Source organism: Cucumis sativus, chromosome 4, assembly GCF_000004075.3.
Source record: "Cucumis sativus cultivar 9930 chromosome 4, Cucumber_9930_V3, whole genome shotgun sequence".
Taxonomy (NCBI): domain Eukaryota; kingdom Viridiplantae; phylum Streptophyta; class Magnoliopsida; order Cucurbitales; family Cucurbitaceae; genus Cucumis; species Cucumis sativus.
Window position 1 is genome coordinate 20,901,050 of NC_026658.2, and position 22,798 is coordinate 20,923,847.

Sequence of the window (22,798 nt, forward strand, 5' to 3'; positions counted from 1 at the left end):
TTGAAATGTAAGGCTTATTGGGCCAGCACTACTGAGATGCCCTCACCTATGCAGATCTAAGGATAATTCTGTTTGAACAGAAGTTCATAGTTAGTTATGGATTAAGATTAAGTTACCTAGGTCATCAATAATCGAAATAGTCAGTTTTATATAGTCAAAGATGTTATAATTTAAAAGTGACTATTTCATGGTTCCAATTTTATGTAAACTCTTTACATATGATGCCTCCACTTCCATGTCTCTACATGAACGATTCAAGATCACATCGTTTTACTAACTACAAAGTGGGTTGCATCCATAGTGTTTCCAGAATAAGGTGTCCGACCTTTTTCATACACTATTGACTATTTGAGCTATATACTCGAACTTGATCCACGTTTATGTCTCTACATAAAGTTAAGTCTACATTAGATAGCCTCAGGACCTTAGTTTATAGTATTCAAGGTTATAGTATTCTATTTTCACTAATAAGTCCTCAATAATCACTTTATTGAATATAACATAATTTAAACTACAAACTACGAGTTTTAGGACATAAATTCGAACAAGTTTAGCTTTTGACCTTCAAACAATCGTTTACTTCTTACCTGATTGGCAAACTTTTCATACGATCGTTTACCTAACAACATCCTACACGATCGTTTAGCTTGATCATAGCTTTCTACCTTCATGAAGGGATAAAAGCCTTATGACAGCAAAAAATTTTATATAATCATTCCTCAATTTAATTTGGGAATCTCAAAATATCAGTACATTGGTAAAAATAATTAAGAAACTAGCTTTCTTATTAAGACTTAAAGGCTAAGCATGCTTTCTAATTATAGATTAGAGAAAGAAAAACTTATTTGTTTATGTTTCTAAATCTACAAAGTAATTCTCCAAATTGGGACTCCATCTGTCTGAGACCTTCCTATCCTATGAGATCGACAGATTTTCCTATCTTTTGGGATAAGATTGATTTGTGAGAACCAATTTGGATGGAAAAAATGTTTAGAGATATACTATTTTCTTTTTGCAGAGAGCAAAAATGTCGGCTTCTTTTTTTTCTTTAAGAAAATTATTTTCTTTTAGATATTTATAACTCTCTTTCGTTCTTGGAGTAGGAAAGAATCATGAGATTCTATTAATTTAAAAAATATTAAATTAATAGTTTGTCAATTCTTCTAGTTTTAAAATTTTTCCAATTTCAAATGTATTAATTAATTAATCATTAATCAATTAGTTAATAATTAATTAAATAATATTTCATTAAATTTTCATTTAAATATTATTTAATGAGTATCTCTCATATCTTATATTTTTTATATCAATTTAATTAAATCAAATCAAATCAAATTAAATAAAACTAAACTATTAATTAATTCTCTAATTAATTAATAGTTAAATTAAATATCTTATATTTAACTTAAATTGAATTTGAATCATATTCAAATATAAGTTTCTCCTTACCAAAAATTTTATTATGAATGCAATTCATATTAAATTAATATTAGAACTCATTCAAATATTTTCTCTCTCATAAATTAATTTTGAATCATATTCACATTAATAAATATTCGTTAAATATGTGTACACTCCACTAAAGACTCACAGCTAAACTCTTCTCACTGTAGATATATTTATGTGTCTACGGATATAGACCAATAACAGTAAGTTAGTCATTCACAAGTGTTCGTAACCTCAGCTGGGTCAAATTACCGTTTTACCTATGGGTTACGTCTAGTCCTTAAATATCAGTGCTTCTCTAATGAACAACCTATTTATAGTCTTACCAATAAATAAAAACTCATTTTGTGTCATAGAGAGGGTAGAACCCTTTGTTCAAGTCCTAGAGACACCATTTAAGGGAACACTCATCTACTTACCCTAAAGTAGGGAAAAAGTGAATTTCATCTTGTGTAATTATATTCCCAACTCCTCACTCGGTCTTGTCCCCAAAATGATAAGTTTATTGAGTCGATAATCTGGTCTCTCTCACCCGTACAAATCAAAGGACAATCCATCGCGAACAGAAGTTCATAATACACTCAAGATTAAGTTACCTAGGTTATCCTAATGAAATAGAAAACTAACATGTTAACGGAGTTACATCTTGCTGATAAATCTCAAGTATATATATTTCGTTCTTTACCGTTTCTGATTTCGTCCATAAATTTCGTAGCAGTTTTTCCATCGGTTTCATCTTAAAATTATGTTCTTCATTTTTTGTTTAATTACAGCACCTTCCGATAATGTTTATCATACATTCCTTTCATGTCTGGCATATTTTATTTAATTACGGCATATTTCGGTCATGTTCGTCATATCTTGTTTAATTTTTTTCTTGTTCAATTCATCTTGCAGTCATGTTTGACATATTTTTTTTTATTAAATGTCCCATCATTGGTATATACTATGGTATACCACTTAATATATTTATATTATGAGATTTGTTACATATATATTACTACATATATTTATTTTGTTTAATTACGATATGTTAGAGTCATCTTATTCATATTTTTGTTTAGTAAAGTTTTTGTGAACAATATATACATTTATATACTGCTGTTTAATCTACTTCTATTATGTGATTTATCAGATATATACATCTTATTTATATTTATGTTTTGAGATTTGTTACACATAATATATATTATTGCATAATAATCCATAAATTGTAGTTGGATTTTATTATATATCACGACATACACATATGATGTTATTAGTATATACATTTGTATATATACAATAATACGTATATAGTGAGACATATACTTAGATTTATATGATGTAATTTCTTACATATATACTACTGCATATATTCAATAATACAAAAATTGAAGTTGTCATCCTCCCACCGAATGTAAAACGTTCAATTGGTCGAAGTCCCTACATTGCATATATATTCAGTTTTCTTCAACGTTACATAGACCCGAGAACAACTAATGTTTTAATGACGTATATTATATATATTCATCATAATTTTTTCTCATTCATGTTATTGTAAATATAAACAACTTTTTATACATAATCACTATTGTTTGAAACATAATGTATTATTTACTACGTAAAATATGAATATTATAAATAAAATACATAAACAATTTGATATCAGAACATTTCATTTATAAAATATACACTGTGTTATTTAATATATACTATAATTACGTGAAATATATGAGAAAAATACCAAACAAAATAATGAAGGGACGAAGAGAGAGATTGGAAAGTGAGTGGGAGATCAAGAGAGAATGACTTTTTAACGAAATCACCGCAAGAAAAATAATTAAGAGCTAATTTTGATTATAATATTATTATAATAAATTATCATATTTATATCTAATAAATATAAATCTTCATCCATCAACTTTCATTTTTATATTTTTTAATATATTATTAATAATAAAGAAAAGTTATTCCACTTCAAATATTTCTGAAAAATTTGGAAGATATACCATTTAGGCCATGATAGTTTAAGCAATTTTTTCCTATTGTTTTTCTACCCAAAACTTGGATAAAATAAAAATGAAATCACTTTGTAAAATAAAATTAAAAGGAAAGAAAACCTAAGCAGTTCGTGGAAATAAAACAATTCCTTCGTCTGCGACGGCGCCACTTCGTCATTTCTCCATCTTCTTCGTTCTCCGTTTCAGCAACTAATTGTCGCCGCCGCCGCTCTCTCCCGTCCACTGCCACTGCCGTCTTTCTTGGTTCTTGACGTCATAGCATCCCTTTCCCAAATTGCTACTTGTTAAACTGGTATTCTCATTTTCTACTCCATTTTTGTTACGGGTATTCTCTCAATCTCCATCTATGTCTTCCTTCTCACTTGAAAAACACCAATTGTCACTTGTCTAATGAACAAATGGAGGAGTTCTTTTGATTATATATATATATATATATATATACACATATATTATAACAATAGCTAAATAGCAACCATAAAATACATTCTTTACGGCAAATTTATTTTTAATCAGTCATCCAATTCTCTTGTAATTCCTACCTTTATTGATTGATTGACCCAACTTCTTCAACTTTGTTTCTATTTGTATATTCGTCTATTATAATTGGGACTTGGGAGGATACGATTTTTTTTCTCTTTTAAAATGGAAATTCTCTCCCTCAATTAATCAATACAGTAACTAATTATACTTTAAATTTATGGAAATAAGAGCATGAATCCATTAATCTTTCTGATTGGAACGCGAATCAATTGCTGCGGGCGGGAAGTTCAAACCGTGTGGCCAGACATAATTTTCAATTATTAATTAGGAGTAGACGTTCAATCCATTGGTAATGAAGCTATCACCTGTTTTCTATGATGCGGATTATTTTTCTTCCGTATTGTTCCTTTTGTATACATTCTTCACAACTTCATTTCGTTCAACTCCTGTTCTACTGTCTGCATGAGCTCAAGCAATTCCGATACTCACATATGTGCGTACATATGTTTCTAGATATATGTATTATTCTGGTGAATTGTTTTTTGTTCCTGATATTTCAACTTGCACGTTTAAATCCATTTTATTTTAAAAGGATCAAATGTCTAAATTGTCGGTAGGGTTGCTTTACTGAAATGGGTTTGTGTGCTTATCTCTATTTCTTTTTGTAGGCATGGATAACAATTCCGTTGGGAACTTAGAAATGGTGACTGAAGCTGGATGGTATATTCTTGGTGAAAATCAGCAACATGTTGGTCCATATGCATTTTCTGAATTGCGTGGTGAGTTATGAGAACTGAACAAAACATACCTGTATATAGTAGCCAATTGATATTGTTCCAAGCATCACTTGTGGTTTTTGTTATTCGTGGGTGAAATAGATGAGTAACGTATTGGATTGGAATATACCTTGGTACCTCGATTCATGACAACTCTTCCTTATATCTTGTAAACTGCCGGTTATTCCTCAAATTTACTTCCAATCTTTCTTTCTTGAATTTCAGTTGTACAAGTAAACAATTGCACGCAGTATCATGTTCAATTGGTATAAGAGCTATTGAAACATCTATTTAGTTATTTATTCGCCCTGGGCAGAGCATTTTCTAAATGGGTATCTCCTGGAGAGTACACTGGCCTGGTCTGAAGGACAAAGTGAATGGCAGCCATTATCGTCCATTCCTGGGTTGACAACAGAAGTATATGGACAAGACTCTAATTTGCCAACTACAGGTGAAGTCATGTTTGTGTCTCATTAATTTTTTATGTGTAACTGGTCTAGTCAAATAATTGTGTAATGCTCATTAACTGTTTTAGTCCCTGCCAACAACAATGACGATGATGAGCTTGAGAAATATCAGAAAGAAGTTGGAGAAACAGAAGCCACAACGAAAGTGTCTAGTCCTTCTGGCGGCAGGAATTTTGGACTGGTGGAAGGTGATCTTGAGAGACCTACTACGCCACCAGAGGGTGAGGAGGAATTCACTGATGATGATGGGACTCCATACAAGTGGGACAGGGTTCTTAGGGCTTGGGTGCCTCAGGTATTATTCCTAGGAACCTTCTTCATGATGTGGGATTTGAGTTTGTAGTGTCTTATGTTTAACTCAAAAGTCATAAAAGTTTGAAACGGGAAATCAGTTGCCATGGCACTATAGATCAAAGTCTTCTTCTCTTGCCTTTCTATTTTTCTTTTATTTTTGTTTCTTCTATGCATAAGGTGGAATGATGAGAAATACAACCATAAACAGCAGTCTTTTTCTTTTCTTTTCTTTCCTTTTTTTGAAAAAGATATGGATCTCTTTATTAGTAAAATAATAAAGAGATAAAGCACTATGTACATGAGAGATATACAAAGAGCAATAAAACTATAAGAACGTAGGTGCACCGATACATCTCAACTAGGTTGACACCCCCCTAGTGCCCTCACCTTGTCCAAGAAACTACAAAATCAACTTTGACCTCTAGTTTTCGTGCAAGTCCTTATTTCAATGTTTGGTTGATCTTCTCCCGTAGGAGCGTTGGTCTTTACCTAGGACGGTGAGGTGTTTTACCTAACAAGTTCTTCACGACCATTCTAATATGTCGAATCTGCTTGCGAGAAAGTTGACTTCACTTGTGTTGCCTTTTTGTTGTATTCTTTGTTGGAAGGTGACTGTGAGAGTGTGGGTCATTTTGTGGGTCTTGTGGGGCGAGTGGAGTAGCCGGGTGTTTAGAGGGGGTGGAAAGGGACCCTAGTGATATTTAGTTCCCTGTTACATTTCATGTTTTCCTTTGGGCTTAAATTTCAAAGACCTTGTGTAATCATTCAATTGACACTATTTTGTATAGTTGGAGCTCCTGTCTTTAGAGAGATTCTCCTTTTTGTGGGCTTGGCTTTTTGTTGGACCTTGTATTCTTTCATTTTTTTCTCCATGAAAGTTCTTATTTCTAGAACATAAACTTTTTTTTACGAGATATGAAACTCTTCATCTAGTAAATGAAAAGAGATTAATGCTGAAGGATACAAACCCCGCACAAAGTGGGACGAAAGCAATAAAACATCAAACTGAATCATAGGAAAGCATAAAATAAAAGACTATGATGGACAGATGAAAGTATGGTTAAGGAAACCTAACAGAATTCGTAGTTTGGAGTGCGAAACTTGGACTTGTGAGAAAAGCAATAAAAGTACAGCAACAAAAATTACAAGAAAGCATAAACATAAAGAACTATGAAGGAAAGATAAAGGCACAATTAAGGAAACCAAACAGAAATTTGTAGTCTGGAGTGCAAAACTTGTGTAGTCTATTTGGTTTGTGTAGAACAATTAGTTTGAGCACATAACTTCATGTAGTTCTGGCTTTTGAATAATTTTGAATGATCTATTCATTTATTTGTTCAATGCTTGAGTAGTATCAATTATCAAACCAATATAATTTTTAATGACCTGACTTTGTAACAGGATGATGCATTTTTTAAACACGAGCAATATCGGCCGGAAGAGATGACTTTCATGCAAGAGGAAGAAGTATTTCCACAACTTGACGCAGATGCTCCATGCACCTCCATCAAGGAAGAAGGTGATTCTGTTCCTTCCACCTCCATTGAGGCAGATCATATCACAAAAGAAACTAACGGAAAAAGTGAGGAGACTGAAACCAAAAAGAATGTGAAGAGAAAATTGTCTGGCAATCAAGTTGAAAAAAAGGTTTTTCCTTGCATTGTATCGATAATTTATTTGAGAGTAGATGGGGGGCCATCTTAAAAAAATTGTTTGCCATTCTAACTTGGTTTTTTTTCTGCTTAATGAATGTCTTCTGCAGGAAGCAAATAAAGGTCCTGATGGTTGGTTTGAACTAAAAATAAATACACATGTTTATGTAACAGGGTTGCCAGAGGATGTTACTATTGATGAAGTATGTTTTAGGAGTGTACTAAGAGTTGTATCTTCGACCATTGTTTTCATTGTATGATGTAACTTTTTGTTATTATGTTGCAGGTTGTGGAAGTTTTTTCGAAGTGTGGAATAATAAAAGAGGTATTTATTGTTTGACATGTTATGCTAACATGAGTGGATAAATTCAACGTGTAGTGTCCTGGTTGTGTTGACTCCATATTTGATACATATTTTCTTATAGTGAAAAGTTCAATTCTGGCCCTGAGCTTGTCCAGTTTTATCAATTTCGACCCTAAACACACACTATTAAAAAACTTGTTACCACCTCACACTTAGCTTCTACTCATCATCATAGTTAATGCCAAGTACCTAATGATTACCTATGTTGACCTTTAAACCTGAAAAAAATGTCTTGGATTAACAGGACTATTTTTCCAAAGAGATTAAAATTCGTATCATTGGCTTCATAAACTAAAGATAAGTTTGTTAACCTATTTTGCTCACCTAAATTCCCTCCAGAATTTTACTCTCTATACCTCTCAATACTATTCTTCTCAAAATGTTCCCTTTGATCCCCCATTGCGACATGAATGCCATATCAGGGCTTACCATTGTCTCAAGCACCTAGCTTTTATTGATCACAGGTGATCTCTGTTTCAATCTCCTGCCACTTCATTACATTGAAACATCAAACCTACACTAACCATTTAAATGGATTGTTACACTGATCACCTAAAGGCTGAGAATAATAATAATCTTCATCTTACTCCTTTCCAAGAGCCATGTGGTTTTTTTAAAGATACAATTTAGGGTTAGCTACAAACTAGGAACAAAATCTAAATAATAACCAAATACCTAAAAGATCCAAATACAAAAGCTTAAATATCAACAAATCAATTTTACAATGTTAAATTAATAACAGTTATATATCACTCCTTTTTTACCCAGACCAATTCAATTCTTTAAGAGAGAATTCAGACAGTCTTCTATCAAAGCATTCCACAATAAGTTCAAGAAGCCAAATTATAAACAAAATTCAAAATTATGTCTATATGTGCCTTTTCCCTTCTGCCAATCAAGCTTCTTGCCCTGATCATGAGTGGGTCCGGCTAAATCTACAAGACCTATATGGGATTAGGTCTGGAGTGTTGATAGAGTCAAATCGCAAGGATCATACAAATATATTGACCCAAACCACTTTGAATGGGTTGGCTACAGGCCATGGCTATGACATTATGCATGTTTAGATCCTCAAAAATGTAGAGGTTGAAATTAAAACTAGCCCATGCTCCCACAGTTCCACGTTAATTGTAGTCCCAAAATTAAATTTCTTGTTTCAGAAACAACCCAGAAATTATTTGATGTAGTTCTAGCTTTTCTATTCAATCTTGATTCTTTGAAAAGTTTGATCCATTTTTTAGATTTAACTACCAATCTTCATTGTTTAAGAAGTTTTCATCCTTACACTAGGTTTCTTTCGCCACCCATCTTATAACACAAAAGTATGAAGAGACATGGACTCATCTTGTCAATTTATTTTTTGGAATATTACAAAGTTTATATATGGTAATTGGTCAGGGACTGCGTGTTTATCCTTCATCTTGACTCATCCCTATGGCGTTCCTACTGCTATCTATAGTATTTTCTAAATACACAAAATTCTTCTTATTTTCTATACAGATATACTACCCTCAATTTAAGGAGGGGAAAAGAATTATACAAGGAAAGATGAATAACGGTCATAAAGAAAAAATAAGGAAAACATTTTACATGAAAGATAAAATTCAAAGGTAAAAATTACTGAATTTAATGGGAGAATATTTCCTATATCCAACAGTGTCTTCATGAATGTATATCAGTATTAGATCATTCGCAATATGAAATGGCGTTTGAAAAAGTTTTGAGTTGCACTGGTTAGCAAAGATTCTTTATTTCAGTGCAAGTGGTGTATGCTATTGATTGAAACATGTCTTGTATTTTGAATATATGGTTCTCTTACAAATGTGTTCTGTTCTTCTAAAATGTGGTTATTTATTTATTTTTCAGGATCCTGAAACCAAAAAACCTCGTGTTAAGTTGTATGTTGATAGAGAGACGGGGAAGAAGAAGGGTGATGCTTTAGTCTCCTATATGAAGGTAATTTTGTCATGCGTTGGTCTCTTATTTCCTGTCCTCCTAGTATAGTTGCTAAGTGATATTATCTTTTGGACTCAAATGGTATACTCTGTGTTTGCTTGCATAGGAACCTTCTGTTGCGCTGGCTATGCAAATTTTGGATGGCACACCTCTTCGTCCAGGTGGTAAAATGCTAATGTCTGTTACTCAAGCTAAGTTTGAACAAAAAGGTGTTGTTTACTTCCTAACTATTCATTTCTTAACATCTCGCACATTTTTTTTCTTTACTTGCTAGAAATCTTTGGCCTTCATTGTTGTGACAACCAAGCGCCTTGTTATTAACATTTTATTTTATTTGATGAACTTTTACAAGCAGGGGATAAATTTGTATCCAAAAAAGTAGACAACAAGAAGAAAAAGAAGCTTAAAAAAGTTGAAGATAAGATACTTGGCTGGGGTATGTGTTTAGTTCCTAAAAGATTTTCACTTTTTCCTAGTATTGAACATGTAAAGAACATTCTATATTTGGATTATTTATATTGTTATTCTTACTTTTATAATAGCACTTTTTTATTCATAGCATGTAAGTTAGGCTATCAGTGTTTCTTTTCTGTTCCGTGAGTGTTGTGCTAGATACGTCAGATTCTAAACAGCTTCATCACTTTACTTTGATAATTGAGAGCTGGGGTTTAAATCCTTGGATATTGATCTACATGTGTTTGGATAGGATCCATGCTTTAATAATAAGCCTCATGAGAAGGTATAAAGATAGTTAGACTGGATTTTAGGAGACCACTGTTAGAATTCGGACAATAGATGAATTATATATCCTTTGTTCAAAAGGGGTGTAAAAGGAACGGGATGGAATAAAGTAGGTACAAATTGAGAACGGATTCATTACCATTTGACCCAGTACAGAAGGATTTTCCTAAGTCATCCCGTCCCCCTGGCTCAGCTTCTCCTCCTTTCCTTCTAACCGTTTCTTTGGGAATAGTTTCTCATAAAAAAGTCTGTTGGGAATAATTTCTGTTGGGAATAATTTCGCTTTTCTTTTGCTTCTTATTTTGTGTAGGTGGGCGAGACGATGCAAAAGTTTCAATTCCTGCAACTGTTATTCTTCGTTTTATGTTCACACCTGCTGAAATGAGGGTTAGTTCTATAAACTTTTCTGTTTTCTCCCAGTAATTACGTTCCAACAAGTGATAAGATAATGATAGATGTATGTTATTTTATTCCTTTCTATTGGAAATAAGGAGCTTTGTTGATAGTTTATAGCCCCGTATTTTACTTTGCCCTAAATTTATTTTAAGGCTTGCTAACCTTTAAAATTGTCTTCTCTTGTAACTTTTATTGTGCATGAAAATAATAAATGACTATCGCTGTTTTTTCTCCCTGGTTTAGTGTTTTTTTATGTAAACCTTGTGTTCTCTTTTCTACCATTTAACATGGTATTAGAGTGTGGTGACGAAACCCTAGCTGCCATTGGCAAAAACCAAATTGTGCAAGATAACCTTATTTCTGCACCAGTCTTGCTTCAGCCACAGCTGCCACCAGAACCACAGCCATTGGAGATGTCGATTTTTCCGCTGTGATCACTGCCACTGCTGTCTAAGCTGCTGTTGATGGATATCTTTGGTCCTTGCTTATCTGTCCAATTCTAGTGCAGCCACAACCCTTTGATAAAAACCTTAGCTGAAACATACACCATGAAAGATTAACAAAATGAACAAAAATATTTAAGAAATATAGCAAAATCTCATATTCAATCAAGGTTACACATTGATAGACTTTTGTTAGCGTCTATCATTGACATTGATACTAATAAAAATTATTGACATTAATAGATGCCGATAGAGGCGGCGTCTAATAGAATTTGAAGTTTGGCTATATTTTGTAAATTTTTTTTAGTCATAAAATTTAAATTTAAAATGCTGTTTATTTATTTTATTTATAGATCATTAGGAATACATGTGTATGTTAATTTTTGGGGAAAAAACCTTTTTGGTCTTTAAATTTTGGGTCTAGTTTTATTTGGTTCTAAGTTCTAGTTTCTATTTGGTTCTAAGTTCTAGTTTCTATTTGGTTCAAAGTTCTAGTTTCTATTTGGTTGTAAGGTTTCAAATTGTAATGCCAAAGCTTTTATGTTCTGAGTTTATTTCAATTTACTCACTAGAAATGTTCTAACTTCAACTATATTTGAGTATTATTTTGATCCATGAGTTTCAAGCTTCACTCTTAACTCTGATTTTTAGTGTTGATCCTATTAATTGATTTTAAAAATTAAAATAAATATAATTAATTTTCACTACTTTTTATCTCCATTAAAAATAATTTTCAAATTTCACTTCTTAATTATTTTGAATGATTTGATAAATATTAACACCAAAGGTTGAAATGAATTTTTAGTAATTGAGGTTAGAAGTGTAAATCTTGAAATTTAGGGTTCAAGATGAAACAAAACTCAAATCTTGAGGTAAAATTGTAACATTTTGAATCTTAGGGGCTAAATTGAAATCAAACTCAAAACTTAAACACTAAAAGTGGTGTTTAGACAAAAATTCTAAAATGCATAATGCCATAAGTCAGAAAAAGAAAAACATTGAACTAAAGAGGCATCTATACTAGGACTTTTCAACACTTGCAAAATTAACGCAGCACTGCTGCTTTAGTTTAAAGGAAATAAAGTTACTAACTGGTAACTCTAAAAAATTACAGCAAGAGAAGAAAACACAACACTATTAAAAGAATAAACTACATAAAAAAGCTCCCAAAGAACTACATAAAAAATTTTAACATTTTGTAAACTAAGAACCAAATGGAAACTAAACCTACAACCAAGACATTTTTCTTTTAGTTCTACCATTTAGCCTGATATTATTATTACCCATTTTTACGAACACCAGAAACCTGTCTGTTAGCTTAGTCTACTGTCAGTCTTTCCTTTTAAATTATTTTCTGAACATAAACAGTATATGTGTATGTTCATATATAGATCGGTTAATTGTTGTGTATGATTTCCAAGTTAAATAGTTTCTAATTTGACTGAATATATTTGGACAGAAGCTAAGGGTAAAAACCTTGTAATATAATGTAATTATTGATGAAACAATTGGTTCTTGTTTTGCATTTTGAATGACAAGTAGAACATTGTATTTTCTAGGCCGATGAGAATTTAGCTTCAGAAATCGAAACAGATGTCAAGGAGGAAAGCACAAAATTTGGTCCTGTGGATTCAGTTAAGGTAATTAAACTTTTTTCCCCTTTCCGCGTTTTGGTCTTTCTGTTAATAAATTACTATTATTCTGAAAAGAAAAATGCTATCAAGATAATGTGAGTCTTTGCAGGGATTTAGCATATAGAAAATAAAGTTGTGGCCAGTTTGTCTTAACCTTAGTTCTTGAGCATCGGCATGCCTGCCATTGGCTCCCGCTTTGGGGCGGCCTAGCTCCTAAAATCTAGCATCTTCCCCACTATATTATAAGTCGCTATGGGGGGATGTCCAAACACACACACATTCTATCATTTTCACGAGTAGAGAAGAGAGTGTGACTCTCCTATTGTACTTAAGTCTTGTATAGTGCTAAGTGGTTTTTATATCAAATAAAGTGATATTTCACTATCCTCTTCTCCTTCCTTAATTTTCCCATAGTGTGAATGCCTTATCCGAACAATCCAATCTAGGGATTGTGCCTTGCTGTGAGGGACGTACCCATGGAGTGTTTCTTTGGGCCAAGTAAGTTTGAAGGTTGGTCAAGGCTTGGCTTGACGTCGCACGGGGCACAAGTGCCAACTGCACATCAACCAGCGCAAGCTTCCGAAAACCTCCTTAGCTCGCTCACCCTTTGGGTTTCGCACCCCACTTTGCTGTGCTGCCTGTTAAAAGTGGTATCAGTGCCTACGTTATAAAACTATTTTATTCATTTGAGTGCCCTACTCACATCACTCTTATAACGGTTGACAAATTCATCCACAGTTCCTTGAATGGAGGAAGAACCACACAACTGTGAAGAAGTGCTAGATTTGGTCTTGTATCCCATGAGCCTCTCCATGGCTTGAACTTTCTTCTTCACAGCTCTAAGCCCACCTCGTTAATGACTTTTAATTTGTTGATCCTCATTTCTTGGACCTAGGCTATATGATGACACTCATATGACCAACCGTTGGAGAGGTAGTCCTTCGTGCACATCTCTTCGGCGGCGAAGAGATCTTGGACTGTCACTTCTTCATAGTTGTGTGGTTATTCCTCCATTCGAGTAACTGTGGACATAATTATCTCGATTTTGTCAGCCATTATAACAGTGAGGTGAGTAGGGCACTCAAATGAGTTAAAGAGCTTTATAACGTGGGCTTTGATACCACTGTACATAGGCGGCACAATGGAGTGGGGTGTGCACGCTTAGGAGGTTTGTGGAAGCGTCGTTGGTTGATGTGCGGATGGCACTTGTGGCTCGTGCGACATCAAGGCAAGCCTTGACCAACATTCAAACTTGTCCAAAATAAAACATTCTACAGGTAAGTTCCTCATGGTAAGCATAATTCCTAGATTGAGTTGTTTGGTTAAGGCAATCACACTTTGAGAATTAAGGAAGGAGAAGAAGCTGATAGTGATAGTATCTTTTTATTTGATATAAACACCACTTGGCACTATACCAGTAGGAGAGTCATACCCTCCTCATGAAAATGAAGAATGTGTGTGTGTTTGGATAACCCCTAAAGCACACTTATATAATGGGGGAAGATGCTAGGTTTTAGGAGTTAGTAGGGTGAAAACCGCTCACAACCCATTTCTTGAGGACCACTTAACATGTTCCCACTATTTCCATCCTTTTGCGAAGGGAACATGTCCATTACTTCCTTCAATTTAGCACGTCCGCTCCGTTTACTATTTTTAAACCCAACTTCCCTCAATTGCATGCTCCACCTTCCATCATGGTTAAAGGGTCTAGGGAAGTTTCCAAATGTGCCTCATTGCTTAATGACATAGGAATAGGATTGCCATATTGCTTGGAAAACCCACATCTGCCAACTCGAGCTCTGGGTGCATCATCTCCCTTGCGCATGCTCCATGGCTTGAATGCTTGGCGCGTATGTTAGGTGTCAGCACGCTCGCCTGGCATGTGCACGTGTGGCCGACATTGCCCATCCTGTGCAGTGTTGTGCCCCTCTTGGGGCCTTGCTTGTGCTTGCGCAAGGGTCTTGTCCATTGTCACAATCGCAAACTTTCAAATTCGGGACGAGCGATTGTGCGGCACTTGTTCGACCCAGTCAACAAGTCAGCTGATCGAAATCCAAAAACCGCAGACAAACTCACGGTATGATTCAGCCTCCCATCGTGTTCTTCAGAAAATATTTTTAAAAAATGTGAGAGAAAACAATTCATTGAAATAAGCGTTATAATATGCAATGAAGACTGTTAGTTGCAAGGGAAAAAGGTTTGCTTGCAAAGGGTGGGGATTCAACTACTATGTCTCTCCTATAGTATGTGTTGGACTTTTTTAGCTCGGGTAGGCTTGCATATGAAAAAGCCGAAATGTCATCCTATAGATTTATTACATAAAAAGGAAAGCAACTAGTTAAACTAAACATAAGACATAAAGATAAGATAAATCGAGGGTATTTGAGCATACGGCCATAGGCAAACATCGCCCTGGACAAGTATGCTCCTTACATTCTCCCCCACTTAAACAATTGACATTCTTATCGACTGGTGAAACTTGAACTCTTCGATCTTCTGCGTCCAGGCTTCTAGGTCTTTGACACGTTCCCAACTAGTTTCTTCCACAGGAAGGTTCTTCCACCTTACCAAGTACTTGTGGATCCTTCTTGTAGGTCTTCGGCCCTTCCTCACTCACTCGGCCAAGATTTCTTAAACTTCTTTATTCTCTTTCTAATTGAGGTCGATGGTTGGTCGGACTATGACATTACGCTGCATGTCATCAGGATCTTGATGGTAGAGCTTCAAGTTACTCACATGAATTAGTGGGTGAATTTTCATCCATGTGAGCAATGCTACTTTGTAAGATGTACTCCCTACCCTTTTCGGCACTTCCACTCCCTTGTATTTGCTCACAAGGCGTTGGTCTTTGCGTTCCCGCAATCGAATCTGTTCCGATCGTAATTTGATGAGGACCCGATCTCCCGCCCGAAACTCAAGGGGGCGATGCTTCTTATCTGCCCACTTCTTCATCCGCTTCGAGGCTTTCTATGCCCGAAACTCAACAGGGCGATGCTTCTTATATGCCTCTTGCGCATACATGTACCTTGTCCTCAGCACGGGGCGTCGGCCTCCAACTCACACTGCACGTGGATGCGTGCTAACCTCCTTTTAGTACACGTAGCCTCCTAGGTTTAAGGTACAAGAGTTCTTTGTTGATAATATTTGATTTTTTTTTCCTTTGGTTTTGGTTGGATACAGGTATGTGAAAACCATCCACAAGGTGTGGTTCTAATAAGATTCAAGGATAGAAAGGATGCGCAGAAATGTATAGAGTTGATGAATGGCAGATGGTAATACATTTTGCTGTTTCTTTAGTTTTCCTTTTTTCAGAAGCTAATTCTTTTTGGTTTAAATCTCTTTCTTTTTTCCATACCAATAAGAGCTTAATATCTTGGTTTTTAAACTCTAATTGCCAACGATTTTGATTTTAGTTTATGATTTTGGAAATTCTGTTTCTTTTTTTCTTCTTTTAATAAAAAGAGATACAATGTTCAAGGATACATAAAGAGATCATAACTTCTTTACTTTAATTCTTATCTCATTGTCTCGAAGAAACGCTTGACCTCTGAAACCAAATATTACAAAATCAAGTTTATAATTGTTTTTTCCCTTTTTTTTTTTAATTTTATTTTTAAGTTTCCGAACTTGGGTTAGATTTTGAAAGTTTAGGGAGTTGGAACCATATAAAGAAATTCCTCAGTTTAGTAACATTTATGAACTTTATTTTACAAGCAAAAAACCAAAACCAAATGGTTATAAAATGTGTTGTAGTCCTTGAACTTTTACGCTAAACATTTGATATGACATTCCCAAATAGTTTGTTTTTTAGAGTGGAGGATTGAAATGAACGTTTTCAATAATCTTAGGATAACAATTAAATAAGACTAGAGAAGTTTCAGATCATATTGTACATTTTAGAAGCTCGTAAACTGAAACGAAAATGGAAAGTAAAATTGCTTTGATGGTGGAGAGGGAGTATATTTTGAAGATGGCTTACAGTTAATAATGATTTGGACAGGTTTGGAGGAAAACAAATTCATGCAAGTGAGGACGATGGTTTAGTGAACCATGCCATGGTGAGGGATCTTGAAGCAGATGCTGCTCGCTTGGAGCAGTTTGGTTCTGAACTAGAGGCTGACTAACTCACTTCCTCTATTTGCCTCTAAAATGCTCAATACTTTAGTTAAATTTTTATAATTAAACACTACATGTCTGTATGAAAACACTTACCTTTTTGTACATTATTATACTCGCATTAATATGCCCTTCCTAATGTTGCAACTACAACTCCTCACCTGCTGTAAAGGAAAAATTTTCTCCATTTAGATTTGTTTTCTATTAATCTATTTCTGAAGTAGGGGGGAAAAACACCATTTTTCTTACCCAACATTTAGGTTCAATTGTTGGTTGGGATTTGCTTTTTAATCAAGGATATAAACTGCGTTTATCATAAACTAATGTGGAAAAATATGTTAAGAGTAGTAGTAAGACAAAGTACAAATGGGGTGAAGTTCATGAGAAGTTGGAAAGTTTAATGAAATATGATTTTATAAAGAAGGCTAAATTATAGAGAAAAAAAACTGAGTAGTCTCAGTTGTTTCATTATTCTTATGTTGTGTGTGTATTATTATTAGTTTTTCTTTTTAAACAATGTTGTGTATACATATATATTCCTTCAATAGTAAAAGTAGCATGAATTAATGAAACAGATTGAGGAGTAACCCTTTGTAGAGAAAAATAAATCTGGAAAAGGGAAGTTCTATATCAGGACTTATAGAATGAAAAGAAAAGCATGCCTCATAAAAAAACATCACTAGAGAGAAAGAACCTTCTCTTCTCAACATCGAACAACCCATATTCCTTTGTATTAGGAGGATATAACTAACAAAAAAGGAATCCAATGGCTGTAGGATGGAACTTTTATGGAACATAGGCATAGTGCAACCAACCATCTTGAAAAAACAAATGAGTTCTATTAATAATAAAAACAAAAGAACAGTTGTAAGAACATACTCTCCCCAAAATGAATTTAATGGAAAACAAACACATGATAATTCATGTCCAACACTCCTATAAAAGAAAAGTCGTCAAAAAGCAACTCAGGGCAAATACCTCAGCAGAACTTAATGAGCAAAGCTTCCTTCTTGTGTAAAAGAAATATTATCCAAGTATATCTAGTGCGGCCATCCACAAGAGTAAGAAATTAAGCAACAATGTGTAGAATGGGAGACATCAAGCAAGGGCCCCAAATAAGAAGATGAATAGTTCAAAAGGACTAGCAGAGAAATGATTTATTTAAACAAAAAAGTGGTAAAGAACAAACAAGGCAACTTCGAACTAACAACATCAAAATGTAAAGTCTTAGTTAAATAATTTAATGGTGTAACAAACATGTGCCATAAGCTAAATCTAAAGGGAAGTAAATGGAAAGAAACACATAGAAGAGCAGATGAATATATCCTAATTGACAGCAGAAGCACTAAGACAATACACTGAAATATCCACGTCTTTAAGTAGGGCAACAACGTACATAACGCTGCATTGAAATCAGGAATAAAAAGAAGTTTCTGTAGTATAATAGAATTGTCTACGAAACAAATCCCATGGCAATAACTTGAACTTGACAATTATTTTGTAATACAATAATTGAGAGAGTTGAAAGGCTTGAATGATTATATATGATGGTCTACAAAGAATTTTCGACGTGCGGTTAAAATTGGTTCCACTGTGGATGATAGAGCTTGCATTATTAACCACCACAATGCCTGTAATCGTGTCCGCTTGCAAACTGTTTAACAAATAGTATCTCGCTTTCTTTGGACAATTATTAGATTTGACTTGAAAACTCTTTTGGTGGTTTCAATATCACTGGACAAGTGTTACCAAAAGATGGGTGTTATAAAAAACATGTTACCAAAAGAGGATATCCGTCAAGTTTGTAACATTTATCTATTATAGAAATACTAAGGGGAAGGTAAGTCTTAATATGATTTAAAGAGATGCCTGAGGACAAGCATTATTCTAAATTCGAGGATGTGATAACTTGTAGAAATACAAGCTATTATGGTTTTTTAGGTAGAATAATGAGACCAAAACGCATGGTAAGTGTGCCAAACTATGTAGCTTATGTTGTAAATATATAATTATTTAGAAATACATTTTACATAAGCTTCATGTCTGCTTTACTCTATTTTTAGTGCCTAAATGCATGATTATTAACAAAAGAATAAGCTAACAAATTGTAGAGGAACTCGCGCAGAAGCAAGGCGAGAAGATCAAATCACCACGTGAGAAAAGGTTTGCTAGAAGACAAAAGTGATCGTTGGAGTGATGTAACTTGACGAAAAGGACAACTTTCGATGTTGACATGTCAGAATATTAGATTTCCCGCCAAAAGATGTCTATATAAGAAGCTCCATCACCACCGAGAAAAAAAAGGCATGTGTGGGTCTTAAAGGTCTTAGTGGATCAAAACCTAAAGAGTTAGTGGCAAGGATTAGCCTTACCACAACCATATGTGAAACACTTCTTCATCTTCTCTAATTAGTCTGTGGAGTGAAGTTTGTAGTTTGAATGAAGAAGATCCCATTCCAAATCCTCCCTAACTTTATTATCTTTTCTTTTCTTTCCATTTTTCTATTTCTTTACATTGTATGTGTTCATATTGTACAATGGCCGAAGACCTTCATTCTTTAATACAATGTATATTTATTCACCTTTCAATCCATTCATCTCTTTACTGTTCATTTGTCTTTGTGTTATTTGTAGTTTGGTTTTATGATTCATGCTTGACAAGAAGTTTTGCTTATAATACTTATCGCATTAGTCGAGCTACATTCATCCCTTAGCCAGTGTATGTCGCCAACTGCTCAAGAGGGTAAGTAGCAAAGACATGGCTAACATGTACAAGAAAGAATTTTCTAGACATTGACGAGATGACTTCCATCATTTGTATCATAAAAGGTGAACAAGTGTGAACAATAGGCATCGAGAGGTTGTCCATCTTAAACGCGAAGCTCTACAAGTAATATATGCAAATACTTCTAGATATATCTCGCTTAACTAGGCTTAGTGATCATTTGGATCACGAAAGGAGACCAAGTCTGACGCTAAATGACTTTGAGAGGGACACGCCTTAATCATACACTAGTATGTGAGTTATATCGCATTGAGGTGGTCGTATAGCTTATTCGCCTGATAACCTTAGATCTTCCTTCACCTCCTTCCTTAACACAAGTTAGTTCGCTTACTCCTCCATCTTGCCATAATTTATTCCTCTGTGCATGAGTCTTTAGGTGTAAATAAGTAGTTATGATTCTTTTTATATTCTTTTAACTCAATTGTCATAACGCCTAGTTGATAAGTAGACCCTATAACTAAGCTTTGATATCAATTCCCTATGTTCGACCCTGATTCATCTGAGAAAACCTATTGTTTCACTTAGAATTGGACAAGCAATAGGAAAACTTGCACAACACGAACTTGAAAATGGTTGGTGGGGACATTAAGAGCATTTTGCATGCAGTGATCATGTCCACTCGCATGATGAAGAGAATAGTGAAAAGCATTTTGCATCAATGACATCATCACACCACAAATATCCTAACTAACACATAAGTATGTGTGCCTTGATTATAGGAAAGTTTTTTTTTCTTAGAGACAACACAACTTATCACACAGAAAGTCCCATGAACATCTCAATTTCATAACCAACACATTTTTGGGTGAGTTTCGTGAAGAGAAAATAAACAAGCACAAGAGAACAAGTAGCAAGGACATAGCTAACACGTGTAAGAAGGAGTTTGGAGACAAACACCATCCTGGTGATTAAACCTCCATCATTTGTATCCTGAAAGGAGAACGTACAAGTGTGATAATTTGACGCCGACATGTTGTCACATTAGAAGAGAGGTAATGTAAGTTTTGTAAGTAACAACTTCTAGATAGATATCGCATGATTAAGCTTACTCATTTACTTCCCAAGAGGTGAGCAAGTGTGGCATTTAAGGCACTGATAGGTGCTCGCCTTAATTAAAAGCTAGTTAATTGATCTTTATCGCATCAAGGATGGCCGCATGGCTTAACCGACTAACAACGCGGAGACATTCTGACATTTTTCCTCGATACAAGTTAGTTCATTCCCTATCTTCTCACCATTCTTACCACCTTTTACAGAATCTCTAATGTAGATATTAGACTTAGTACTTAGACACACATTTACTTTATACTGTATAGTTATGTTATATCACCTAGATGAAGGAGTACGCTTTATAACTAAGATTTGATATCAATTCTCTGTGTTTGACCTTGGCTCACCTAGGAAACTTATCGTTTCACTTACACTTGGACAAACGATAGAAAAACTTGTACTAAACGAGGATTTAGTAACTATGCAAGGATTAGAGACACAATGCAGTTTTATGTATTATTTTTTTTATATATATATTTTAATAAAAATTTCACTCTCTATAACTTAATTTTTTTCACTAATTAGATAGAGTGGTGTTCTATTTGCATCGAAATAATAAAAAAATATGTTATTGAAGTATAAAAAAATATTTGATTACTTGATGCACCCTTAGGTAGTAAAGTATTATATGAAAGTTGTCTACTTACGTTTTATTGCCTACTTATGGTTTTTTTAACAAATTAGTTGGACGCCTTACACACCCGATATAATGGTATTGCTTCGTGATTAATTTGCGCCTACCAAATCATGGTGTTGCGACAGTTCAATACGCTTCAAATCCAACCACTATTGTGCCTTATAAACTCGACACAACACCAAATTTATTTAAGAGGCAAACATGATCAAGATTGACATAGGATTCATGTGGAATATATTACAATGTAGCACTCACGATTTGATCTTTGTGCACAAGGAGAAGCAACACATGAGCCAACTGTATCAAACGACTGTTTTCCTTGATTCACGTCAATTACAAGACAATTTATCACACATGATGGAGCTTACTATTATTGCATGGTAAGCATTTTAATATGATTTTTTTTACAATTTTATAACATGCACTTTATTTAATTATATTATTTGTAATCGTTCAGAATAATTTTGTTTAAAATTGTACATGCTTACTTGATGTAATAAAATGTACAAGATTTGAGCTCAATGTGTGATAAAACCTTGAAAAATATAGAACATATTATTCAATAGACCAGAAGACTTTATGTTGTAGACACATATCAAAGACACATTCGATGTAGACGATGACAGCAAGGCGATGATGTTGCAGAGAAAGATTAGGATAATGCTTAGTTTGTAAATCAAAATTTTAATTCATACAAATTTCAATTTTAAATATACAACTATATGAAAATGCATTTTTATTTGCACCAAAACTATGGTCATATTACAAACTTAAGGTAAAAAATAATCCTTGAAAGTTTAAAGAAAAAAAATATAAACTTATTATTTTTTCAAAATTTGTTCAACTCAAATAGCTTAAAATGTACAACCAAATGTTTTAATGAATTAGTTTTAAAGAAGTCGTATAACATGTATTAAAAATAAAAATGGTCGAGAAATATACACAAGTATTAAATATTACCTTCAAGTATCACATGTAACAATTGAGTTGGCTCTAAAAAATTCTTATAAATAATTCACAAACATCTCTAATACAAGATCATAAGGACCAACTAAGGAGCTTTTAATGATTATGTGTAGAACCACCAATATTTACAATAACATGTCATGGAAGACGTGATACTTGAAAGTTTTTGTTTTATACAATTTCTTTTCAACCTACCTTATTTTTGTCGTTACTTAAAAAAATACATTATTTCTGAAAATAGTCCCTCAAACCTTCCCCTCTTTTAGACAACCCCCTTCCTCTTTCATGCAAACCCTTCACTTATCTCTCTTGTCAAACATCCACTCGTCTAACTTGTCGACCATTCTTTTAATATGTCGTCGTTAGGAGTTCATTAGTTTTCGCTATTTTCATATGAATTCGTAGGTGCTCTCTTCTTCCTTCCTTTCTCTAAATAGAATGAAACAAGGATGAAGTTTTGGTAAAACCAGTTGCCTTCTGAGATGGAGATTGAGTTTTCAAGCTTCCACCGCTTTGATATTTTTACTTTTTGTTGGAAGCGTTGATGAGCCCACTCTAAATCTCACAAACTTTTAAGAGAAGAAACTTGTTC

General features: G+C 34.0%; 1 protein-coding gene across 4 annotated transcripts; it reads left to right on the top strand.

Moving 5' to 3' along the window:
* The first annotated feature begins 3,526 nt into the window (after positions 1 to 3,526).
* LOC101203497 (splicing factor U2AF-associated protein 2) lies at positions 3,527 to 17,034 on the top strand. Of its 4 annotated transcripts, none has more exons than XM_031884639.1 (14): positions 3,527 to 3,774; positions 4,598 to 4,708; positions 5,001 to 5,156; positions 5,241 to 5,467; positions 6,868 to 7,113; positions 7,229 to 7,321; positions 7,405 to 7,443; positions 9,349 to 9,438; positions 9,545 to 9,647; positions 9,794 to 9,874; positions 10,490 to 10,566; positions 12,578 to 12,658; positions 15,833 to 15,924; positions 16,653 to 17,034. In XM_031884639.1, the coding sequence occupies exons 2-14, from the start codon at positions 4,600 to 4,602 to the stop codon at positions 16,774 to 16,776; spliced, it is 1,518 nt and encodes a 505-aa protein (XP_031740499.1). In that variant the 5' UTR covers positions 3,527 to 3,774; positions 4,598 to 4,599; the 3' UTR covers positions 16,777 to 17,034. The 4 variants fall into 4 exon arrangements, with proteins under 4 accessions (XP_031740499.1, XP_031740498.1, XP_011653887.1 ...); XM_031884638.1 differs by having other exon boundaries at positions 3,527 to 3,741; XM_011655585.2 differs by having other exon boundaries at positions 3,528 to 3,774; positions 5,022 to 5,156.
* Positions 17,035 to 22,798: the final 5,764 nt, after the last annotated feature.

Bases quoted from the DNA above. Each gene is read 5' to 3' on its own strand.
- LOC101203497 (XM_031884639.1), top strand. From the start codon at position 4,600: ATGGATAACAATTCCGTTGGGAACTTAGAAATGGTGACTGAAGCTGGA. The intron at 5,468-6,867 runs GTATTATTCCTA...ACTTTGTAACAG, and splicing joins TTAGGGCTTGGGTGCCTCAG to GATGATGCATTTTTTAAACA. The intron at 12,659-15,832 runs GTAATTAAACTT...GGTTGGATACAG, and splicing joins GTCCTGTGGATTCAGTTAAG to GTATGTGAAAACCATCCACA.